This window comes from Pieris rapae, chromosome 7 (assembly GCF_905147795.1).
Source record: "Pieris rapae chromosome 7, ilPieRapa1.1, whole genome shotgun sequence".
In the NCBI taxonomy this organism is placed as follows: domain Eukaryota; kingdom Metazoa; phylum Arthropoda; class Insecta; order Lepidoptera; family Pieridae; genus Pieris; species Pieris rapae.
The window spans coordinates 6,478,275-6,503,496 of NC_059515.1; the positions used below are offsets into that span (position 1 = coordinate 6,478,275).

The window sequence follows — 25,222 nt, forward strand, 5'->3', positions numbered from 1 at the left end:
ACACGATAAAATTTATTATGCATTCGTAATCGCAAAATATATGTACCTTACAATGACTATAAACATTATCAATTTAACAATACACAAAGATTTATTAAAATTTCCACACAGATCATTTTAATACTTTGCATTCTCATATTTATACACAATAAAATATGATTCCCGGGAAATAATGATAAACTTTTGTGTTATTTCAACAAACAAGACCGCTTTATTTACAATAACAATACCAGAAGAACATTTCGACACGAATTCCTAACATAGAAGCGAATGAGGGAAAACCATAATAAATAGACATACATATCGTGTACGGATGAGTATTATTTCATAAACGTATATTAAATAGAATTCGTGTCATCCCATGTCACATAACATTTACTTAACCGAGCCAATAATCGAGAACTATAGCAAATTGTGTATTAATAAAACCTTACGAGCTACCAATAGACAAATCGACGAGTTCCGGCCAGTTCTCTCTGACTCACGTATACGTATCGTACGTAAGTATAAAGATACAACCGAAAGAGAACTGGCTATTGCCAAATCATCATCAACCGATTCATTAATATTGCAATAGGGCCAAAATCGATCAACGCCAACATCAATTGCACAATCGCAATTGTACCATTGCGATGCCTTATAATACAACGATCCGAATTAACACATTCGCAATAGGCCACGAACTAAAGAGCCGTCCATGTACTATATTAAAATCGGAGCAAGAGCACAGCACGTACTATCACAGCATCGGCGAAGCTGAACGATGCCTCTAACTCCAAAAACCCGAATACGCGATTAGAGACATCCCCAACTTAAACGGGCCGATAATATAAGGCCACAAACAAACAACACGAAGCGATGCCCTCTCCAAAACACTTTGCGCATTAATCTAAAATTTACATAAGAAAAATTACGGACGCAAGAAATCTGTGCTTCGATAGCTAGTTCATACATGCTAAGTATCACAAAATAACGGAAGCTAGTCGCTGTGACGACCGAGATAGCATGTACACACCAGCCTAGATCTGTGAAATCGTTACATTAAAATAAACTACGTCTAGAATAGAACTAGTTTCAAAGAGTTCAAGTTGAAGCGAGATCACGTAAGCGTTTTTATTAAGTACCGACGAAGACGTAGACGTACGTATACGTCAGCTATTAGTATTAAAATTTTTAGACGTGTACGTGAACGTATACGTATATTGTACGCTAAGTCTTCGTGGATAATGAACCTAACGCTTAAAGAGTGTAGACTGGACACGAAGTCCTTAAACTATGACTTAGGTTCCAGTAGACTTAAAGTAGGACAAATCTTAAAAGTGAAGTTACTTAGATTTCTATAAAGATACACAGCTACGTCTACTAAATAAAATAAAATCGAACAAAAAATAATTCATTTTGTGCCGTTTAAATGTGAAAATAACGATAAGGATTTTTTTAATTAACCACAAATATATAATTAAAAACAACTAAAATAATTTGTACTATTCAAAAAGATCACGAAAAACAAATTCGAGTCTACGATTTTTAGACAAATAGATATTAAATGTATATAATATTTTTAAGATTCAAATCAACTAAGTACAGGCTCATACGAGCAAAAATTTTGCATTTTATTAATGTAGAAATGATATTTATTTCAATGGAAGACGAATTAGGTGGAATACTGCCAATTCTGTGTTATTATTGTACACACATTCCCGTAGTATGTCATGGGTTAATTTTGTCGGTAAAATGATATTTAAAAAATATATATGCAGATCGAAATCCTGAAGAATCTCTAATCGGCACTATTTCTAACACATTTCAATCACGTTGAATTTAGTACGAACAATACGTTAACATCAAATTAACAATTAATTTTTGTATAATTGAAATCGTATCGTATTGTTGTAACTGAGATAAACATGTATTAAACATTATCCTTCTGTCGTTAGACGTCGGAATAGATTAAGATGGAGGATATTTCTTTTACCGCAAGCGGGCTGCACGATGCGGTAATGGTGCGGTGCGATGCCGCAACGTCATCCTACACACAAATTGCTATACCATGTCACCCGACGCGTTGCGCCGTAGCGCGGCGTTGCACCGCAAGCGCGCCGGACTAGTGACCTGCGAGACGAGGCGAGGAGGGATTAAATATATTGCCACACCGCAACGCCCGTATGGCACCTTATAGCTCGAAATAATTGCGATGCGACGCCGCACCGCACCGTTACCGCATCGTGTGGCCGCGCTCTTAAGCATGGTTAAACAACATTTTAGTTTCCAGATCCAACTCCAAAATCTATTTTTTGGTACTACCCACTACTTTTGAATTGCGTGAATTGTTTTATCTCGTTTGTAGGTAACATTTTAGTCAATTACAATTCCTATACGCGAACACATAATGACCAAATTCTACCAACAAATTCAGTAAAAATACTCTTCACAGCTGAACAACTGCTTAAACTCATTACTCGCCAGTCAAAATCTTAAGTTTGACAGCGATGAAGACGTTTTATTCGCATTTGGGCAGAAATGTGACATTCAGACAAATTCGAAATCGACACGGCATTCGTACGGACGAATACGTTGACTGCAACGTATACAAAGCTGCGTACATAAATGTTTTACGTAAAAGGTATACGCACAGACGTCATACTCAGTATACATTCGCAGAATGTATACGTTAGTTAGTGTGCGAATGCCGTAAGGGTAGGGTGTGCGGACGTCAGGGGGTCGCTTCTTCGGCCAGTTCTGATTCTGGTGGCACGGAACCACGCGCCACCACGGCCACTGAGCTCACAGTCAATTCTAATGGCTCCGGACCGCCACATCTTCCTACACTGCATTCCATATCCGTTCTGAAATGTTAAGATACATAAAGATTTTAAGGTTAATTATAAATTGTAATTTAAAAAATTTATATGAGTTGCAATGGCACAATTTTTTGACATAAGGAAATCACGCTTAACACTAAGATTCGAATGAATTGTACCCTAACTGTATTTTTAACTTTTAGAAGTATTCTCTTTAGAATTTTACGAGCAAACACAACAATTTAATACACAAATTCATAGTATAAGACTTAATGTATATATCTGTCTAATTTAAGCATACTCTGATCCAAGGAGTAGTCACACCCATAGGTGGATTGGTCACGCTTGACCATGCATATCACAACGGACTGATTTAACCTTAATCTTAATTTATAATACATAAAAATTGAGTTAACGTGAATAGGGTTAAATCATAAAGTTTTATATTTATTTTATTACTAATAAGTTTTCAAATATTATACCCTATTAATTATTTAAGAAAGACCAAAAAAAACATCATGGTCATACACAGTTTTAAAAAAAATATATAATAAATCTCTATGCAAAACGTTTTTAATAAAAGTAACAGTGACTTTTTATACTTACAATGCACTAGCGGTGGAAGCTTGCATCTTAGTAGACTGCCATTGTTCGTTGGACTCTATCGAATCGAGCTGATCTAAGTCCGATTGTGGCGGCGCCAGTGCAGCATCACTACAAGACACGGGTGACTCCAGGTTAATCAGTGTAGCAGTCGCTACCTCCACTTTACTAACTTCGTCGGTCGCGGAACTGGTCGATTGGCTTGTGTCCACTGACTTCTGCGAATCTGTGAGAAAATTTGTGAATTTCCTTTTCCATTACAACGACTTTTATATGAAGTCTGTTCCAATAAGTTATTTTTATTTTCTTAAAGTTTTAAATTTTGATAAGAATATTTTTAAACAACTATTTGTTAAATTTTTCTAATTTAGATATAGGTTTTGATATTAAGAGAAACTAATACAGAAATGACAGCATGTAGGTGAGGAAAATCAATATAAAAAACCAAATACTAAAAAACTACTCTCACTGGGATATAATAAGAAATACACAAATGTTAAAATAATATGATGGCAAATTAAAATTTGAGTAAAAGCAACGACCTGGTGCATGCATGAAGGTGAGCCACTTCTTTAGCGGCCTTGCGTCGAGTGCGGACAGGACGCTGTCTTTCAGTGCATCTGGAACGCAACGCGTGCATTCATGCATTTATAAGTATGCAAACGCAACACTGCAACGTATAAGTACGTAGCGTATACGTGCAAGTACGTATAATTTATACGTGAATTCAATTATAAGTTAATTCTTACTTCTTAATTCAATTATAAGTTAATACGTACTTCTTAATTCAATTATAAGTTCTTTCTTAGTTCAATAAACATACAGTCATATTAGATTTGATGTAGAGCAGTTGAATAACTTTGTGGTGAACGCAAAGACCGTTAATTACAAATAAATGTAAAATTCTATGATATGAATTGTAACGGTAAATTATAAAGCCCACACAAGCCAAAGACGACGTATTTTAAACTGAGCCGTCGGGCAATAAATGACACTCACAGTGGGAATTTGCACGTAATGCAACCCCTTATCGACATTTACTACCTGCGTAGGCGGGGTCGATGCGTCTAAGTATTATAAGAGATCAATGATAATTAACTCTTAACCAACAGAAAGATAGACACAGATGTAGAAGATACGGATGAGGGTTTTAAATAACTAAGAGATATCCCTAGAAAAGATAAAAACTACCCCTTTTTGGGACACCTTACGATCAATACAGTTTCTCTATGATTACATCGAAAAAAACATTTTATCATACAAGAATCATTTTTATTAATAGTGAACATAAATCGATCGTACCTATCCCGTTATAGATCCCGATACGGTACGATCGATATCGCCTGTAAGTGCGAGCGAGACATACAGATAAATATGTTTTATCACCCGAATCCTCAGTTCATAAAGCATCGACAATAGTATATTATACGCCAAATCTAAATTAGTTTTAACTAACAAAACCTTAAAACTGTAATTACAATTTACACACGACATTTTACCCTCTAAAAAGTGAATCAAATTGTCCTTTTAAAATCTGAAGTTATCAAAGATAAGAAATACTCCTGATTAAAAACACTTTTTTTGATAATGTAATTTTATAAAGGTCCTTTCCAAACCTAGCCCTGACTCGAAACTCCAAAGACATTTGTAATGCATAAAATAAAAAATTCAATGCCACTACAGGGGCTTATAAAGCGAAATGGCAACTACAAACTTAAACATTAAAATCCTTATAGTGGGTAAATTGTAAAGCGTAATTAGCTAACCTTGCTTGTGTCTATGGTCGCAGCATTGTGGGTGTGGCGGATGAGGTTTAACCGGCTTTACTCGTACACGGTAAAAGCGAGATCCACGAGGCATTTGGTAACGGTTACCACTCTAAAAAAAAATATTTAATTAAATTCTAAAAATAAATATGTGCCGTAGTGATGGTCGAGTCGTAGTGGGGTATAGGAAATAGAATATAAAAATAACTTTGGCACATGCGCACGGGCAATCTTAGTTTAACTTTGACGCGATACAGTTTAAGTACAATCAGTAAAGTGTAAGAAGTGAATTATAGTATTTAGAGGTTTAAATTCACTACCTTGGTCTAGTTTTTATTAATAATATAAGTATCCAACAGTATTGTCAGAATACGAAAGAGCTTTCTTCTATAAAGGAACAAAAACCTTGTAAATTATTAGTGCAATACGAACCGGCTACGCAAAACCCAGGATTTCCCTAGAAAGGAACCTATTTGTTTAGAAATCGTGTCAAATATTGAAAATAAAAAAAACATATGTGCAATTCACACATGGTAGAAGTGAAACCTTCAAAAACATTTTTTTTATTATTAATCATATATAAATTAATCATTTTCCATTATCTAAATGTGTGTGTTCTTTTAAAACAGTATATTTTAATGATAAATTTTAATTTATAAGTTTAATATAAATTTTTAATTTGGGAAAAACTAAAACATCGAAAGTTTGAAATTCGATCAAATGAAAAAGCGGCAGTAAAGAGAGGCTGTATAATGCCTGCTATCTCATTTTCTCCCACGTTAAATCATATGATGAATTGATGTTTCTGTCTCTCTTTACCGCTGCATCCGGTTTGAAATCACGACGATTCGAAAGAAGTTTATCTATCTCATTTTCTCCCACGTTAAATCATATGAATTAATGTTTCTGTCTCTTTTTACTGTCGCTTTTTCGTTGCATCCGGTTTGAAATCACAACGATTCTAAAGAAGTTTCACTTCAATAACCTACATATATGTGTGATGTGGTATATTCGTCTTACGTTTTTTTTTATTTTTAAATAATGTGCTATAATGTTTAATGTGCGGAGAACCTAATACAGTATAGACAATTTACTTATAACAAAAATATCAAACACGCTATTTTAAAAATACCTTTTTAGCATAACAATACTCCTTGGATTCAACATTAGCCACAGTATAGAGTCGTCTCTCACTCTCATTCTTCACGTGAATACTGAGGTCCAGAGCCGGCAAGCAATCACTGTGCACGAAGTACATTATCGATGCTTCCTGGAATAATAAAATAGTATAAAAATATCTGAAACACTTGTATAAAGTATAGGTATGGTATGGTATGGTTGGTGTGTGTGTGTATGTGTGTTATCCTATAAATTTACATCTTAGCATTGCATTGACGGAATGAATAGCTTTTCTGAACCTAATAATAAATAAATACTTATAACTACTAATAAATAAATACCTGTAGTACGGTATAATTAAGATGTGCAGGATCCCACAGCACTAGCACTGTATGTCCGGGCAGACACGAAGACAGACTTAAGGCACCCGCAGAAAGTCCCAAAGGAGTGTGGCATTTGGTGCGACTTCTCTTCCCTTCTTCTTTTTTCGGTGACGACCTGAAAGAAAAACCTCATTGAAAAGTTATTACTCATCGTCTTTCAAACAGAAACATTAAATATATTTTCGCATTTAAACAGTTACGCATAAAAATTAACTACTATTTTATTACTTATTAATCGACGTCCTTGTACGTATACCCACATTTGGCAGACTTCCATCTAGCTCCATTGTATCACTGTCAGTCACTGCTATGATCTTATCCAGCGTTTTAAAGCCCTCTACCTAGGCTTATTTTTAAAAAGGGTCATCTCGATCTGCGACCCAAAAATCCCTCCCATTTATTCAGTAATAAATTTGGCTCAATCTTGAACGAGATCTATTTAGACTGCTTCTACTTCCTGAAGTGATATTATGATGACCATGTCTTCTTTTTCTTTGCTACTTTCGTGATAATCACAAATTATTATGTTTACTTTATAACGTAGTAACTAATATATAATGTTATTCTAACGTATTGTGATCCCACTTTGACCTCTACACAAACAATATTAACACAAAAAATTACAGTATCATATCATAAATATGCGAGCATTTCCTTAAAAGCAATCATTACATTCAAATACTGACATAATCTTCGATGGCATACGCCAGTCACGATTTAATATTGATTTACACAGGACCTTTGAACCGTTATATATGTTAATTGTCTGCTATCACATTTATTACACAGACTAACACGGGTACGCTAGTGTTTATAAAAACTATTTATATGGCACCAATATTTTGATTGATAAGTGAATAAAAGGAGCTGGTTGAGTGTGGCTGGATAATCTTGCGAAGTCATACTTCAGCAACTTTAAGTATGAAATAAAAATAAAACAGTTTAGCAGCCTGCGATTTTTTTTATAGAACAGGGGGCGCTATAGGAGTATGCGCTGCCAGCTGCCAGCACGATATAGCTCTAGTACATACAACAAGTACATACGTAGTTCTTCTCTGTGTTAGAAAAAAGACTTATGTATAAATCTATAAGGAAACTATCTTTAACAGTAAGACTCAAACGTGGCAGTTCAGATCGAAGCGGAAATTTAGTTTTATTATTAATATTAATGTTTCGTCTATTTGATTATATTTAATATTAATTACTTTAATTTCAGAGATATTGCTCCAAGCCGCCATGTAACCGCCAAACCGTACATTGTCACACAAATTTCTTCAATCAAAACGACATTTATGTTAGTCACCAGTCAAACTGGAATTGCTGATAAAGCAAGTTAATACTAGGCGGGGTGCGATAGATAAAACAAAAAAAATAAAAATTGTTATTTATTGTAAAAAAAACCGATTTACATAATAAAATTGGTAAAAAATCCTTATAAATTCAATTGTTTATACATAAGTAACACGATAATAACATTATAAAATGATGCCTCAGTCAGTTATTAACACAAACTTATATTAAACACATGCAAGGTTATTAAAAATAGCTATATTTATAACCCTAAAAGCGGCTACACACGGCCCTAAAATCAGTGGCGATATCGGAACAATGGAGGTGGGATGACATCGGGTCGTTTTTCGAATCGGCAGTAGCATAATAAAAATAATTTTCTCGGTTCATTTTCACGTGTAACAAGAGTTTTTGATTTGCCGCCAATTCACAAAAACAAATGACAAAAGAATGCAATATACTACATTAAGTTACCAAAGAGTTCTAAAATTGAAATTCAAAAAAGGTTTCATTAATAATGTTTCTAACTGGCCAGTTCTAAACATTTTCAGTGTTACCCACGTAATGTGGCTACACACGAGGAAATCTAGAATGCCATCACTTCCGCCTATATTGCCTGATTTTAGGACCGTATGTAGACGCTTTAAGCCAATCATTTTGGCATCCCCTAAATTTATACTCAGAGTACTATAATATTTTGTCATCGATATCCACAAATAGGCTCGTTTTTCTTATAAATATTAAATTATGTATGAACATATTGAATAATCAAAATATTTAGATTCGTTATAGCAGAACACTAAATGGAGAAACCATATCCAATTTGAAATTTTAAAATCCCTCCCTAAAATCGTTATCAAACATTTATAAGTATTCAATATCGTATTTTGAAGTAGAAAATGTTGGACAAAACGGCTGGAAATCAGTATTAACGCAAGCGGCTTTCATATATAACATACCATTGGTAATTGCTACGAGTCGTATTCTAAACTCTATCTTAATATTAAAATATTGTGATGAATAGTGATACTAAAATAAATGCAAAATTTGTACTAAAATCGTTACTTAATTAATATAGTAATTGACAACTAAATATTTTTTTATAATTAATTTTGTGATATACATTTCGATTGGATTGAAACGTTTAGGACGGAGACAGGACGACGAGTTGACCATCCAAAAAGCACAAAGAATATCGGAACAGTTTCATATATATATATGAAACGTGTATTAATCCAGTATAACTATATTTTATGGGTATCTCTTATTTTATTAATTACTTGTTAGTACATAAATCTAAAACTAAAATGCAATTTGTGCCTAGCAAATCTTCTCACCTGCCTTCGCTGTCATCTTCTCTACTCTTCTCGCTGTCGTCTGTTCTCTTTTCTAGCTCTTTCTTGAGATCCGCTACTTGTTGCTGTAGCAACGCCTTCTCATTTTCGAGTGTTGCAAACTGAAAAAAAAAAAATTTGATATAGATATATATAAAGTAAATGTCGTCCCTTATTCATTTCCAAGTTTCAAAATCAGCAAATACTGCAAAATCAGCAAAGTTTTGCAGAATCAGCAAAATCGGAGCAATTTTCCCCCACTACTACAAAAAATCGTATCAAATAATTTAAAAAATCGGATTTGGAGATCCAAACATTACATCACATGACGATTTCTATTTACAATAGACATCGCCAGATCTAAAATACTAATTGCATATAGTAAAATTCTACGAATCGTTACAATAACGACTCGTAATACAGGTCGTATTACCTGAGTTTTAAGCAGACTATCATAATCATTAGTCTCAGGGTCCGTTAGTTGTTGAATAGTATCTCGATACTTGGAGCACTCCCTAGTCAACGTCTGCTCCCTTTCCCGTAGGAGCTCCAACTGGCGATCCTTCTCCGAGAGGAGACGACGTGTCACGTCGTTTATCGTAACCTGTATAATCAATATAGTCTGTGCGAAAAGAGGTCGGTAGAAACTTTTTTGTTACGTTGACACTACGTCATTAAAAATACTTCATAATTAAAAATTAAGAGTATATATCTGTTTAAATTACGCGAATGGCTACTAACCAGTCACACAGTATAAACTTTTAAAAATGCAAAAGCAATCGCAATTTAGTAAATTTCACTTGCTTCGTCTCGTAACCACTAAATAGTTACACATTTCGGATGAACCAATAGTATCCTTCAACTAAACCCTACTTAAACAATTGTTTTCATCGTGAGTCGAACCCTTGAAGGCGAAACCTTTACTTAAAATAGACTACAAATAGGAACAGTTATTTTATCTTAGAAAGACTAAATTTTTTCGTCTTAAAGTAATTAAATATTGAGATGCATGCTATTTCAATCTGCCGGGCTGATTTGTCAATCTAAACTATTAAGGGCGCCACCCAAACGCACACAACAACTTCATTCAAATCGGTCCAGCCGTTAAAGAGGAGTTTAGTGACATAAACACTGTAATTAAATACTTGAATCTTAAAAATAAACTAATTTGTAAAAACTGCTGGCTTATTACTGGCTATTCATCTTACATTTATTTTATTAATTAAAAACATCTAAAAATAGCAAATAAAACACTAACCTGCTTTTCAGCCTCATACTTCGCTTTTAGCAGAGAAATTTCCGCGTTCATCTTCTGTTCGGACTCTGCTCTACATCTCTCCTCTGCTTCTCTAACAGCTTGCTCCTTCTCAACTTCTGCATTCTCTTTCGTCTGCATTACTATGACGTTGTGATGGCCTATCTCTATAACATCTGTTCTTTCTATCTTCTCAAGGCTCGACTCTGACGGCGAACGGTCCATGTTATTTGTAAGGGCAACAAGGCGGAACCTTGAATTGAAATATTATTATTTTAAATGTGTATTAAATTGTAATTTGATAAATATTCAAAATTTGAGGTTTGTAGCAAACAAATAAACATATTTTATTAATTTAATTTTTTAGACATAATTTCGATAAATTTTCAGAAAATCTTGTACGAAAAATAAAATATATAGAATTTATACATTTATAACATCACAAACACTACGCACTCACACATACAAATACTGGTTTTGATATTTGTATGTATTTGTATTTTTGACTCATTCTTGCCACATTATGACTTCCAAATATTAATAGTTGGTAAAACAAATGGTTCGTCACAATTTAAAAATCTTCATAATTGATATAGACAACAGATTTATTAATCGTTTTAATATTGCTCACCTTGATCGCATTGACTCAATCTCCGCTTTGTACTCTAGATGCATCTTCTCTTGCACTTCCTTGATTTCTTTGGCCTTTAGAATATCCGACTCTTCGAGTTTCCTTTCAAACACTTTAACTTCTTCCCAAGTCTGTTCGAGCATCTCCTTCGTGCTTTTATGTTCTTCTTCTAATCTTTCAGTTTCCTTCTGATGTTTAATCGTCAGTTCTTCCTTTTCCCGTTTTAAAATCTCGATTATTCTGTCTTTTTCTGTGAGCGCTGCCTTCATATCGCTTAGTTCTAATTCATGATCCACCATTAACCTTTGCTTCTCTTCTCTAAACCGTATCTCCATTCCTTCGTTACTTTTGGCCCAATTTTCAACAATTTCCGTATACTTCTCTCGCATAAACCGTTTTTGTTCCTCCATATCACTTTTGAGTTTGGCCAATTCTTCTTTTATTAAAACCACATTCACTTTACATAAAGTGCAAAGTTTCGTTAAGAAATCTTGTAATTTTTCGATGTTAATTTTATGTGTGTCCATGTTGTCCTAAAAACAAGATTTTATTAATTAAACCTCTTAGTTGATAGATAACGTTTTTACCCTTAATCACATTTATACGAAGGATTCCAAGGGTTTTGGCCTCTCTTAATGCTGAATTAGTCTACTTTAGGTTTTGTAAGAGATGAATAGAGGTCAGTGGCGGACAACTGAGAGTGAAAATTTCTATCTGTAAAACTTAAAAAACCGTCATCCAGAAATCTTTTTGATTCATATGAAATAGCAAAAAAAGGTTCGGTTCCCAAATGCTGCACTATCCTTCCAACCTACTCAGCCTGTTGGTAAATTCGCCACAGGTCTTGGTAAAGAGTCGAGGGTATTATTAAATTTGCCGTATCGTCCAAAAACTCGAAATCGAATTTTAAATATGTAAAATGAACCTTTAACAAATTCAAAACTTACAGGACTTTTCGTAATACAAAAACCTGAATATAGATGAAACTAATAATAATCTATAATATAAGCGCTATAAAATACTTATACTAAACAAATAACTAAATGGGGCCACGAAGACAGGAGCAACCAAAAAATCACTACATATCCGAACATCACTCAGATAAGATATTATGGGCAAAATTTAAAATAAATATTTTTAACTAATATGAACACTACAGTCTAAACTATAAACACAACCAAGATTGCCGTTAAATTAGAAAAAAACTTTATAGACTAGTTATGTATGAATCAGTAAATCTGGGTAATACAAATATAAAGGAAAAATGGTTTCATGATTTTAGTATTTGTTTAAGTGTTCCCATATATTAAAGAAAAGGTTTATAGTTTTCAGGGAAAGGGGCGGGCACGAACCTATTAGTATATATATAGTCAACGCATTTTAAATTTAGTCGTTGGGCAATGTACACACGTTCGCTCTGACTCCTGATTGGTCGTTACGAGTAAGGGTTGTTGTTTTTCCATAAATATAAGATTTTTTGTTATGACACTTATTACATTACTTATATTACGCACAACGGAGAATTTAATTTCTAACGTTCTTAAGAAGTTAAATGGTGACATTTAACTTTCAAATTAAAAACATTCATTTTCAGATAGCGAAAAATTATTCCTATTAATACTTAAAATAATTTAGAATACCGATCGTACCTATCCCGTTATCGATATGTATCTACAACTCTTACGTACATCACCTGTAAGTGCGAACGAGAGCAGATAAATATGATTTATGACCCGAAGCCTCAGTTCATAATGCGTCGATTAAGAAATACTTATGGACACCGGCAATATTCGGGCCTTTAATTGAAAAATACTTATCTCTCTTGAATGTTATATAAATTTAACGGCAAAATAAAAAATTACGGCCCTATCTATCTCATCTGAGCGTATAATGCACCTGTCCATGGCAACCCCACTCCAAACTGGCCGCCAGCGACTCGTCGATGTAAAAGTCAGAGTTGACGAATTCGTCACCGTCACGATCGCGGTCACTCGTGGTCACTACCTCGGTTACAGTCGAAACGGCCACCGTGTCCGGAGTGCAGGTCGTTGATGTGTCCATCTTCTTTGTGCCGCTCTGAAGTTTCTCGAACGTGTCCGAATCGGAACCCCTGAATTCATTACATTGTTTGTTTGATTTAAATTATATATTTTTAGTTAATAATTACTTAGTGGGTAAAAAAAAATATATTTTAAAATCGTTGAAAATTAAAAAGATTAACTAAATTTGGTTAACTAAAACTTAACTAACTAAAGTTATACCTCAAATTAAAATAAAACTTACTTTTCAATATCAACCTGTGTGTCAATAGTATTTTCTTCAAGTTCCGTGGCTGACAATCTGTAAGTAATAAAACAGTATTAGGGTCTGTTTTACAATTAATAATAAGTAATAATTAGCTTATTTGGATAAGTCCTAATAAGTTATATATTACTTATTAGTAGGATAAACACTATATTTGCGTTTCACGACTGTCAGATAGCGCTATTTTTTATCTTCCGAATAATAATTTATGTGTAGCTATTAGGTACTTTATCCATACATTGTGAAACAGACCCTTAGTATATTAAATTAACATAACAATGAAAAATCAGTACAAATAAACTTAGCCTCACAATAAGTCTATACTATTTTTTTTATTAGGAATAAAAGATCTTTATATTTTATCGTCGTAAGAATAACGTACGCTACTTCTTGTCGTCCCTATCACCTTTAGAATAAATAAACGTGACGGAATTATTAGTAAATACGCTAATACGATATTTGACAGTATGAAAAATAAAATTCGGACAGCCATCGTTTTTTTTTTATAGAACAGGGGGCAAACGGGCAGGAGGCTCACCTGATGTTAAGTGATACCGCCGCCCATGGACACTCAATGTCAGAGGGCTCGCGAGTGCGTTGCCGGCCTTTTAAGAATTTGTACGAAGCATTTAAAATAGCATGTAAATCATTCATTTATTAAACAATTTTAACGAAAATACGTCAGTCACTTGACACAAAACGGAATAGGTGTTTAATGTTTGTCTGAAAGTGTTTTTGATCGAAATATAATATATTATTATTTATGTCGATTAAAACGTATAAATTGGTTACGGGTTTACTTACATGGTATGACCTCCATCAAAGGAGCTTTTTTGGCTGGTTTAAATGAATTTTACTTTTTATGATCGATTTGTATGTATTCTTTACGAACTCATAAATATTTTGGAAAAATTTGCAAAATCTTTTCAAAGCCAATTAGACATCTGAATTTCATTCGCCATTACCACGCCATTATAACTTCTTTAGATAGCAGTGTTAGCCTATTGACTTCAACGCCCCGTCAACCCTGAACGAACGCATGAAACGTACGTAACGGCTACGTATACGAATGGACTTTTGCGCTAACACTCGATTGTATGACGAAAGGAAAACTTCGTAAGGAAATCGATAAGTTTATCTTAAATGATCACGAAAAAAAATCAGAAATATGACGCAAGACCTAAGGGCTGTAGCGCCAAATTGTTTGTGTGTTAAGGATGTGTATAACTTGCATTTGCAGTTAAAAGCTTACTTTCTTACACACATAATTAATTATAGCATATATCACTTATATAAAGTTGGAACATCGTAAATAATTAAGATGGTTAGGATGTTAAGATGTGTTAGGTAGCAATTTCACCAACCTTTGTTGGAAAAACTTGACAATTGCCTCCATATCGTACTTCGGCACATCCTTGGCAAGTTCTGGGAAGGTCTGAGTCACGAATTCTACATCTTCATTGGTCAACTTCGGCAACTTTCCATCAAAGGGTGGCGGCGCTTGAGTGGCAAAGGTCGGGGGCATATCTGTGATACCAGGGAACAGGCTCTTCAAGAAGTGGCCCTCGAATATGGAGCTGAACTCTTGGCGACGATTCACTTCTTCTTCATGAATTCTTAGAAGTTTCTCAGCTAGATCTGTAGCCCACTGAAAAGAGAAAATTCAACATTGAAAACTGGTGCAAAAAGATATAGAATTTACACTGTGTCTAACGAAACTGTAATAAATTTATTAAATGACTGCTAATATGCCATAGTCGTTTTATGATCGTTCGATATTTATCTATTATACAATCTACAATATATACAGAATTTTGGATTAAAGCGAGTGATAAATATATATATATACAGAACTATACCTTCATATGCGCATCAGAAAAACATCTTCTCCTTGACACTTCGTGCACGGCTCGAACAAAAACTGCGGGTGCTTGATGCAATTGCCAAACAATCCCAAAGTAACGAGACAAACGGCTAAGGCATTGAAAGGACAGCATCGCGTGCGCATCTTGTACGGACATCGAGTTCTCGATACGGAGAACAGCCCTGAAAGAGCCAAACTATAGTGTAAATTTCGTCTATCATAATTGAAATTGAGAAACTATGCTTGGCTAAATACCGTTTTCGGCGTTTTGATAGGGGTACAACCTTAAAGAAAAATTTATTTTCTTTCGACTTGACGTACATACAAAAATATGAAAAGCGGTGCCGTCGTAAGCAAGTAGGTACAAAGTACGTTCACAAATTGATTTTTAGAGTACGCAAATGTCGGATTACAAACAAACATGTTTTTTTAAGTATTATCTATCAATTGTTAGTCTTATTTTACTACCGACGACGGACTGGTTTTATTTGTAACAATTAGTAACAAAATCTCTTAGGAAATGTACCGATAAAATTTAAATATTCAGTTTTTATCATGGTTTCAAACTGAAATAAATACTATTTAATTAAACTTTAGTAAGCACTCACTCTAAACGCGCTTTAAGAACTTGTGACAACTCCTCCTTCGACTTGGCGATCCTCCGTTTGATATCGACAATCTTCTCGTGTCCCACTAGGAGTTTCTCAAGTTGGCAGCAATGTGACTGCACTAATGTTTGCAGAACTGTTGGGTCGTATGCAGAGTTGAGACGATCGCGACACTAGAAGAAATTATTTGTTAAAATCAAATAAAAATCATTTATTCATTTAGGTACGATGTACACATATGAACGTCAAAAAGAAATACATATTAAAAGCTTCTACTATAACATTTACTGCCAGTTCCCAAATAAGGACGTAGAACGGAATAGAAGAACTGTCAATAAACTCTTAGCCACTCTTTTTAATCGCCAAGTTATTTGTTTTACACAATGTTTGTATGGGACTGCAACCATTAAACCATGTTCGAGATGTCATCTTAATCACTACATATTAAATAAAACAAAGTCGCTTTCTCTGTCCCTATGTCCCTTTGTATGCTTAAATCTTCGAAACTATGCAACGGATTTTGATGCGGTTTCTTTCAATGATAGAGTGATTCAAGAGGAAGGTTTATATGTATAATAACATCCATTAAATAGTGGAGAAGTACTGTTATTTTTGAGGTTTCTAATGTGATGTCGTAAATAATTACATTTTTTCCGCTTACATTGCAAACGCAGGCTGAACCCTACGAGTTTTATCAAAATAATGTACTAAGTATTGTACACATTGAAAAGGTCTACAGAAAAGTCCGTGATGGTATATGTCTATCTCTTATGGATAACCCATATTTTTATATACAACGTTCACAGATTTTCTGTAGTGTATTTAGTATCAGCATTGTACCCGTGCGAAGCCGGGGCGGGTCGCTAGTTAATAATAATAAATTAAATTAAAAACAAAGATTTGTCCTCTATCAGCAGTAGGCATGGTGAAATAGGGAAATATATTCTAGTGGGAACAACCCGCAAATACCTTGTTGAAATAACTAATTATTAAAATCACCACGGTTCATTTCCACACTCATTCGCTTAGGTTTGATATGATGGGGGCTAACGTATCAACGGGACAGTCTTCAAGGCTTCAGTAGGACATTACTGTTAGTTGGATGGGTTACCAGGTTTTAGAACTACTTTGTAATGTATATCGGTCTTATAACAGTAACAGATTCTATACAAATATCGCAACTCACTTGTATTATAGAAGCTGCCTGATCTCTCTGGTCCTTCTCCAATTTCTTGACGTCATTCAAAAGCTGATCAAGGCCATACAAGCGATCCTCGATGCCCTTAATTTGTTTCAGACCATGCAAGTTGGCGTATTCAAGAATATGGCATAGCTGTGCTTCGCTTTCTTTTAGGGGCTCTGCATCTATCTATAAAAAAATGTGAATCTCCCTTATGTAAGAATCTACTTTTCTATACAAGAAATTATTAATACTTTCATGGTATCTTTTAACCATGGATGAGATTTAAATTTACCAAATTACTTTGCCGATACTTGGCGCTACAACCTTTTGAGGTCTAAGCCTCAAATTTCTGTATCTCTTTCATGATTATTTGTCATTCGAATTGGAAAGTAAGTGATCAGCCTTCTGTGCCTGACACACTCCGTCGACTTTTTCGGTTAGGAAAGTCGGTTCCATCACCGTTCGAGCGAATCTTAAATGCGCATATAGAAAGAAAGTTCATTGGTGCACAGCCGGGGCTTGAACCTACGACCTCAGGTATGAGGGTCGCACGCTTAAGCCACTGGACCAACACTGCTCACGAGTAAAACCCCGGCAAATATTTGCCTTAACGACCGGCACGCGTGAAACGCATGATTGAATTTGTACTCCGTTAACCTTAAAACACAATTTGATTATTACCTTACCGATAAAGCGTTATTTCTATGCAAAGTGAACTGCAGCGGACAATAACCCGATAATGTTTAACATAAATTTAAATGCGTTCATCGATACAAAAGTACGAGATTACTGAAAATTTAACTATATGATACTCGGCGAGCCTTGGATTAATTCAGTACTTGTCATAAATAATAATGAAAAAGACTCGGTCATGTCGGTATGCCCCATGTACAATTGGGGGGTTACGATACGGGATTTTTTTGTTTGGCAATAGTGATATTTATGTCAAAATTACTATAACTGCCATAGATTTGAAAATAACGCAGTAGTTTTTATAGACAATAATTGCGTCATAATCATTATCACTTTTCATTATATTATTAAATATCCTAATAAAAACTTTAGTTTTATTTATATTTTTTATTTCTTTTACGTAGTGAAAATATTGTGGTTTTTAAATACAATGGTAATCGTAAACGAAATTATTAGATATGTTCCACCGTCAATAAACTTCTTTTAAGTTTAAAACTCGAGGAATCATTAAATTTTGCATATACCATTGCAACAAAACGGTATTTTAATTAGTGCCGATGTCATTATAATTACTTTACAAATTACATTAAGTTAATAAACACTTTGAGGATAATGTCTTCGATTTGTGTTAGTTAAATATTATTACTAACACGATTAAGACGGAATTTAACGGATATTCAAATTGGGTTAACGGGACATAAAATTGCTGATTAAAATAATCCATTGTTTCCGTTTATACACCAGCTGACCCGGATGCGGAAAAGGCTAAGCTGTTACCGTGTCCTGCCTCGGGCGATTGTTGGTGGCGCCGTGGGGTTTTAGTGGGTGGTTACAGTGGCGAGTCCCACATAACCCTTCACCACCAGGCAACCGTGCCGCGGGAGGGTATGCGTAACGCATTCCCCACGAAAAAAAGGAGTATGGCATATAAAGATTATTACATTACTAATATTGCTACGTGTTACGTAGCGTTACAAACAGTTGGGGTTTGGTGGTAGGTTTAAAAGCATTCATAATTCTGAATAAAAAAAAAACAATTTACGACCTATCAGACCAATCGAAAATACATTCAATTAAAAACGCGCAAGCCGAATCAAACGAGCTTCATTACAAATAAGTATATATGTACGAAATAAGAATTTACATTAAAAACGTAAAAGTTATCTGTTTGGAAAAAACAGGCACCTCAGGAAGTTGACTGACGTTATAAGGTCGATTTCAGATAACTAAATGTAATTTAATTTTCTGACGTAGTCTGTATAATTCTAATCGTGTAAATTAACACGTGTGAAGTCAATTCTGGTGGTTTTTATTTATTTTTTGATGAATTCAGATGAAAGAGCTCGCAAATTATTCAACAGAAACAGAAAAACTATGTTATTGCATACAATTCTACTTATCTATGACCTAATATCAAAAATAAATTCCTCACCAACGCCAGCGCTTTTTGACAATAGTCCAAGATATCCTGGAGCGATGCTTTATTCCCCTGAGCCAGGATCCAATGTAGTAAGGTCGGTTCCTCCTTGCTCTCAATAGAGGGAGCCTTGAAGACCGCCTCGTCTGATTCCTCGATCTGCACGCTTGCTTCCACATTACTTGTTGATGCATTCTTTTGTTCGAAAACTAGAACGACAATGATATCTTAGACGTTTTAATATGTTAGACAGTTATAATATATATATGTTCCTTTATTCCGAAAAAACTAAATCAAGCCTAATTGCTGTTACATAAGATAGAGATGAATGAATACTTTAGTTATTTATTTCTTTATTCACCTTATACGATAATAACACGCTGATTTTGTGTCTTAAACCACACCATATTAGCCACTGAATTCGTTTCTTTATAAAATTTAAACTGTTTTAGCTTCTGTTTTTTTTATATAAAAGAGAGAACCAACGGGCAAGTAAGCCCCCTGCTTACCTGGCTGAGTAATATGGACTCTCAATAATAGTACACTCTTGAAGGACCTTAAGTCGAATAGGGTTGGGGTTGGAATAGGGTTTGAATACTGCAGTGGGGACTTCTCCGGTAGATGATTAACAAATTTTGGGATTAAGATCTCCGACGTATTGATGTGTAGAATCGTTGGAGTGCTAATTCTAATTTTAGATAATACAGCGTAGGACTTTGATAACTTTTATAGGGAGCATAATTATAACATTTTACAGCAATAGAAATCGAACACAATATTAACATTTTAAACACGTCTCGAATTACAACGATTTTCGAGCATTTAACCATGGAGTTTAATTTCCCTCAATCATAGAGATAAATTATTAGAAAACTATTGATTATCTAAAGTCCACGTTCAATAATTAATGTATGGATTGAAAATAAACATTTTCGTATAAAACATTAAGCCGATCATGAAATTGACTGTATGAATAATTAATCACCTTCCTAGAAGTTATAGATCGCTGCCATGTAATGTTTTCAAGGGGAAGGTGATTGGGTTTTTAAAGTGAAGGTGTTTTTATAGCTTGGGCGAATATTTGGCCTATAGGTTTGAAAAAAACTGATTGTAAATAGCTTGACTTATTATTATGACTGATGTTCCTATTATATGACTTGATGAAAACTAATGTATCATTTGCATGCCTATTTTAGTGTGGCTGATTGCGTGGATTTTTATAAATGATCGTTATAAATGTATTTCTTGCAAATAATTGATTTATTAATTTTAATATTATTAGACTCAAATATATACCCGTAACAATGAATTTTGGGTAAAATCTTTACTGCATTTTATTTTCTTTATTATTGGATGAATTTAAAAAATCTATGCACAAAGATTAGGGCTGAGTCCCGTCCAGGACAACCCCTGGCAAAATAATAAACCAATTCGTGATGCTAGAACAAAGTTTAAGTATATAATCAGAATTAACTGACCAGGCGAACTTTGTACCGCCTAACAGTCGTTACAGACCAGTTGAACTTCATTTATTTAATCAAAACAATTAAAAACAAATATTAAGTTCACAACTTTTATTTATTTTTGTCGATTCCTTTATTTATGATTTCTATGACGGGAATAATGAATGAGGGAATGACGGGGGATGGGACGGGTGTTTGACAGATATAAACAATTTTTCAATGTTTTATATAGTCATTCTTACTAATCGGGAGAAATCAAAAACTCCTATCGGCCCAGCCTGTGTCGAGTTACGACCCAAACCAAAACAAACCCAACTTTATTAAGATTTAGTTCAATAAAGACGTTATGGATTGTTAATTAAAATAATTACTCATATAATTGTAATGTCATTTAACTTAATAAAGTGATAATGGTAATTATTTTTTATAATTGTGTACGCGTTTTACGACTGCATTACTTACGATAGAATAACTCAAGAACTGAAATAAGCCGAGGAAATAATAAAGATGACGAGAAATAAATCTTATAATGCCAGATTATATTTAATGGGCGTAATTTTAACGAGTCGCAGGATTTATACAAAAAATCTTATTAATAGTCCACAGTTTACAAGGTCGTGAGAGATCTTTTTTACGCTAAACTTACATATTTTAAAGTCTAGAGAATGTTAAGAATTCCAAATTTATGAAAATGCAAATACTTTCCATCTAATAAAGAATAAAAATATTTACATAATTCCGTATACAGCAAACTTAGTCTGCATTCTTAAAGACTTCAAAAACCTAACAGATATTAATGAGATTTTCATCAATAAATAATAGGTCAGAATTTATTCAACCAAGTCGGGCAAAATCTCGGATATCACAGTAATCTTAAATAAAAATAATCGCATTGATAGATAGTAAAGAACCGGTATTTTGTATATTAATCAGAGTAATCCGGAAATGAAAAAATTATACGATAAAAGAATCTGGAGTAATTAGATTACCTTAGCCATTGTATTTATACAGTATTAATATTTCCTTATAAGCAACATGTTTACTACATATTACGTAAAATGTATGGAATATATCGTTATAATTAATAAGTATTAAGTATAAGATTTCCTTAAGTTAGCGAGTCTGTGCCTGACACAGACGACGTTTTGGGTCTAAGGAATGCCAGCCACGTACCAGCGAGTGTTAAATGCACACACAGAAAGTCCATGCATAGCATAACTTCCTAAAAAACATGGCAATTAAGAAGAGTGGCGGAGCGTTACTTTCTCTCACCTTCTTACACCCTTTATTTAAGAAACAGCGGTAACGTTAATTTAGAACATTTCTTTAATATACTGACATTAATTAGTATATTTTAACGATTTAAATGCAGAAGTCGTAAATAAATAGGATAATTTTCATTATTAATAAACTAATTATTGTTCATTACTCACCATCTTCATCAGATAGCTTAAACACTCCAACGCCAAAATCTTGGGCAATTCTATTTTCGGAACTTGTGTCTGACCGCGGCTGACTTCCATAGTGATGAGCCTCAAAGTCTGTCTCTTCGAAAACGTCAAAGGCCGAGAAACGATGCGCCTCGGCGTGCAATTGTAGCGGCGTGAGAATTGGAATCTTGCCCAGAGATTCCAGTACTTCATTCAGCCTATATATAATAATAAAAATGTATTACGAGTACAATAATCTAGATAGGAAATATTGGTTAACAATTTAATGTTACGGTGATATTAGATAGGTTTATTTATCAAATATGGCCGTGCAGTGCTGACAGAAGTAAGAAAATCTAGCCTTTAGAATGAAAAATAGATGACTCAGTTAACAATTGCCATCTATTTATCTATCAAATACTCATAAAGAATATTGTTTGGATAAAAAAGTGCTGATGTTTCATTTTAAATTTAAATACGATATGGAGCTTCTAGATGCTCTCAAAATATTTATTTTATTAATTCTTCAATAATCAAATATACGTAATAAGTGGATGCCTGGAAGAAATCGCTCGAAAGCAATAAGGTTGCCAGTTGCCATCCTTTTCATTTAATTATGTTCAATTTTTATATTATGATGTAACGAAGTGTTAATAAATTAATAAATATATGACCAAGAAGTTAAAAACATTAAACTTAGGTTAAAGGCGATTTTATTTTTGAAAATGTTACCTTAAAAGAAACTTTCAATATCAAGAGCAACACAAAATGATGTAAAAAAAATTATGCGCAAAATAGTGAATATTGACCAAATTTAATAAAAGCATAAAGATTAATTAATTACTTACGTGTTCAACATTTCATGATATTCTTCTTTTTTGATACGATGTTTTTTAAATGACTCCTTAAAACTGCGAGAACGTTCACAGAATTCATTAAAAATATCTTCTAAATTGGCTACAACAGCTGCCCAACCCTAAAATTAAAAAACAACAATAACAAAAAGCCGAACTTAATAAATACAAAACTTGTACTGGCCAAATTATAAACTTTTCCAAATGTCTTACCTGATGTTGTAAATGCTGTTCATGTACTAATTGTTCACAATTCCTGGAGCCTTCGTGAGCCAATTCACTAAACTCTTTTGCTAATGACGCACAACGCGATACTGTGCTAACATTTGGCTGAAGTGAACAACATACTTCCACCTCATTCCTTAATTCACCAACTGATTTTCCGTCATAGGCACTTGAGTCACTACGGAATTCACCCGAGCCCAACTCAACTATAGGACTTAGATCACCAACCACTAAAAGTAAGAAAATAATTGTTCTTGTTGCTCGTCTAGGAGTAACAAATATGAAAGGATGACCTTAGAGAAGAACTACTTTTTTTTTTCATGAGACGTTTTCCATGCTAAGCACTAAAAGGCTGCACCTAGCGAGAGGTGAATTTTGATAATCAAAGAAAAAGTTTGATATTATGTCCGAAATACTAGAAAAAGGGTAGATAAAATAGTTCATGATAAAAATTTAGGAAGCTTCAACACAAAATACAGTAATGTCACAAAAAACAAAGTATGTACTCAAAATCAATAAAGCTTATTGTTATACTAATCTACAAACATATTTCTAATTTCACCATGCCTCCTGTAAATGTAAAATTAGAAGCATTTACTTAATGTATATTTCTTTTTTTGACCTTCATAAGTATAAATTATGTTACCTATATGAATAAATCATTTTTGAATTTTGACTTTTGAACTACTTTCAAAAACGACTTTTCTTTTTTCCTTAATTATTAACAACACTTACTGGATTGCTTAATGTGACTCTCCTTCACTGAAGGCTTACTAAACATATAAATAGGGTTTGTATCTGTCCCTGCACTATATGATGATACCATATGATCTGACTGCAAGACTTCCCCACCGCTAACGAGCAGCACAAGAGAGTGAGCTGGTATTTTCGTTTTTCTTTCAATAGCAGCTTTCAGACTTGCCACACTGAAAATTAAATTAAGTAAGATCTGTCCTAATAATGCAGTGTGTATAATCAGTAGATTTTTAAATCTGTTTGATTAAAAATATAGATGGCATACAACCTAATTGCTTTTATAAAAAAACATTCAATGATGAACAAAGAACAGATATATAAATAGTTATACCCTGCTGAGCGTTCAGAGAACTTCCCTTTATTATCATATGAAAATGTAGTTAGTTACCTTTGTAATGTGAGATTCATATCGTATGTGGTCATTAAACCAGCATCAACATGGAAAACATACAACATGATTGATAATTTTGGTAAAGCTTTTGGTCCAAAATTATTTAGTTATGTATTGAAGCTGAAAATGAACACTAAATGATTAATGTGGTATTCAAAATATTATTTAAAACAAATATTTTAATTCTACACAATATTTTTATAATAATGTCTATATATATATACAATATTAAAACTGTATCAATCTTCTGGTTTATGAGCTAGACAACAGACTGTAATATAAAATGTATATGACTATGATATAGTCTTAAAAAATAACACAATTATAATTAGGCTCCATACTTACAGAAATACGTACTAATCTATTTTAACTAACTTTAATACAAGCAACTAGATTATCTGTACTGAGAACATAAAAAATATGGCACATAACAAAATTTAAACAAATTAAAAAAGTTCTACGTAAAATCGTTTGAAAAACAAAGACTCGACTATGAACTTACACAATTACATCTGTTATTTGACAGCCATCACTTACTGAGCTATATTTGGAAATTTCTTGCAACGAAGCACTGACTTGTTTTGCGACTTATCATTGTGTACATTGTAAATTAATATCTAATATGTACAATTGTTTGTGTTTATCGATGCAACGACCAATTATAATATTTACTGTTATTAAAAAGTCAAACCTCCGCCATATTTTTTATATAAAAGCCAAGTTACTTCGACCTACTTCTCAAGTAGAAAGTGTCAGCAGTCCATTGTCAAGACATCATATTCATTATACTCTTTTTAAATTAATGTAATATTACAACAAATACTAGTATACTACTGCTATATAATACTTCTA

General features: G+C 33.6%; 1 protein-coding gene across 5 annotated transcripts; it reads right to left on the reverse strand.

Moving 5' to 3' along the window:
* Positions 1 to 140: 140 nt before the first annotated feature.
* Positions 141 to 25,091, reverse strand: LOC110998751 (RB1-inducible coiled-coil protein 1). 5 transcript variants are annotated; one of them, XM_045628799.1, is made up of 23 exons: positions 24,908 to 25,091; positions 24,368 to 24,490; positions 23,959 to 24,149; positions 23,212 to 23,453; positions 22,993 to 23,120; positions 22,148 to 22,362; positions 19,267 to 19,460; positions 17,145 to 17,327; positions 15,959 to 16,131; positions 15,346 to 15,532; positions 14,851 to 15,134; positions 13,466 to 13,522; positions 13,187 to 13,292; positions 11,183 to 11,715; positions 10,555 to 10,804; positions 9,730 to 9,900; positions 9,300 to 9,418; positions 6,631 to 6,787; positions 6,303 to 6,440; positions 5,171 to 5,282; positions 3,944 to 4,024; positions 3,408 to 3,630; positions 141 to 2,846 (listed from the first exon to the last, which is right to left on the reverse strand). In XM_045628799.1, exons 2-23 carry the CDS (start codon positions 24,433 to 24,435, stop codon positions 2,714 to 2,716), a joined length of 3,945 nt encoding a protein of 1,314 aa, XP_045484755.1. In that variant the 5' UTR covers positions 24,436 to 24,490; positions 24,908 to 25,091; the 3' UTR covers positions 141 to 2,713. The 5 variants fall into 5 exon arrangements, with proteins under 5 accessions (XP_045484755.1, XP_045484757.1, XP_045484754.1 ...); XM_045628801.1 differs by having other exon boundaries at positions 3,947 to 4,024; positions 24,873 to 25,091; XM_045628798.1 differs by having other exon boundaries at positions 24,873 to 25,091.
* Positions 25,092 to 25,222: the final 131 nt, after the last annotated feature.

Coding starts and splice junctions, on each gene's coding strand:
- LOC110998751 (XM_045628799.1), bottom strand. CDS start 24,435: ATGTTGTATGTTTTCCATGTTGATGCTGGTTTAATGACCACATACGAT. Junction 13,523..14,850: donor GTCAAGTTTTTCCAACAAAG/GTTGGTGAAATT, acceptor TATTACTTACAG/ATTGTCAGCCACGGAACTTG. Junction 4,025..5,170: donor CGACCATAGACACAAGCAAG/GTTAGCTAATTA, acceptor GTTGCGTTCCAG/ATGCACTGAAAGACAGCGTC.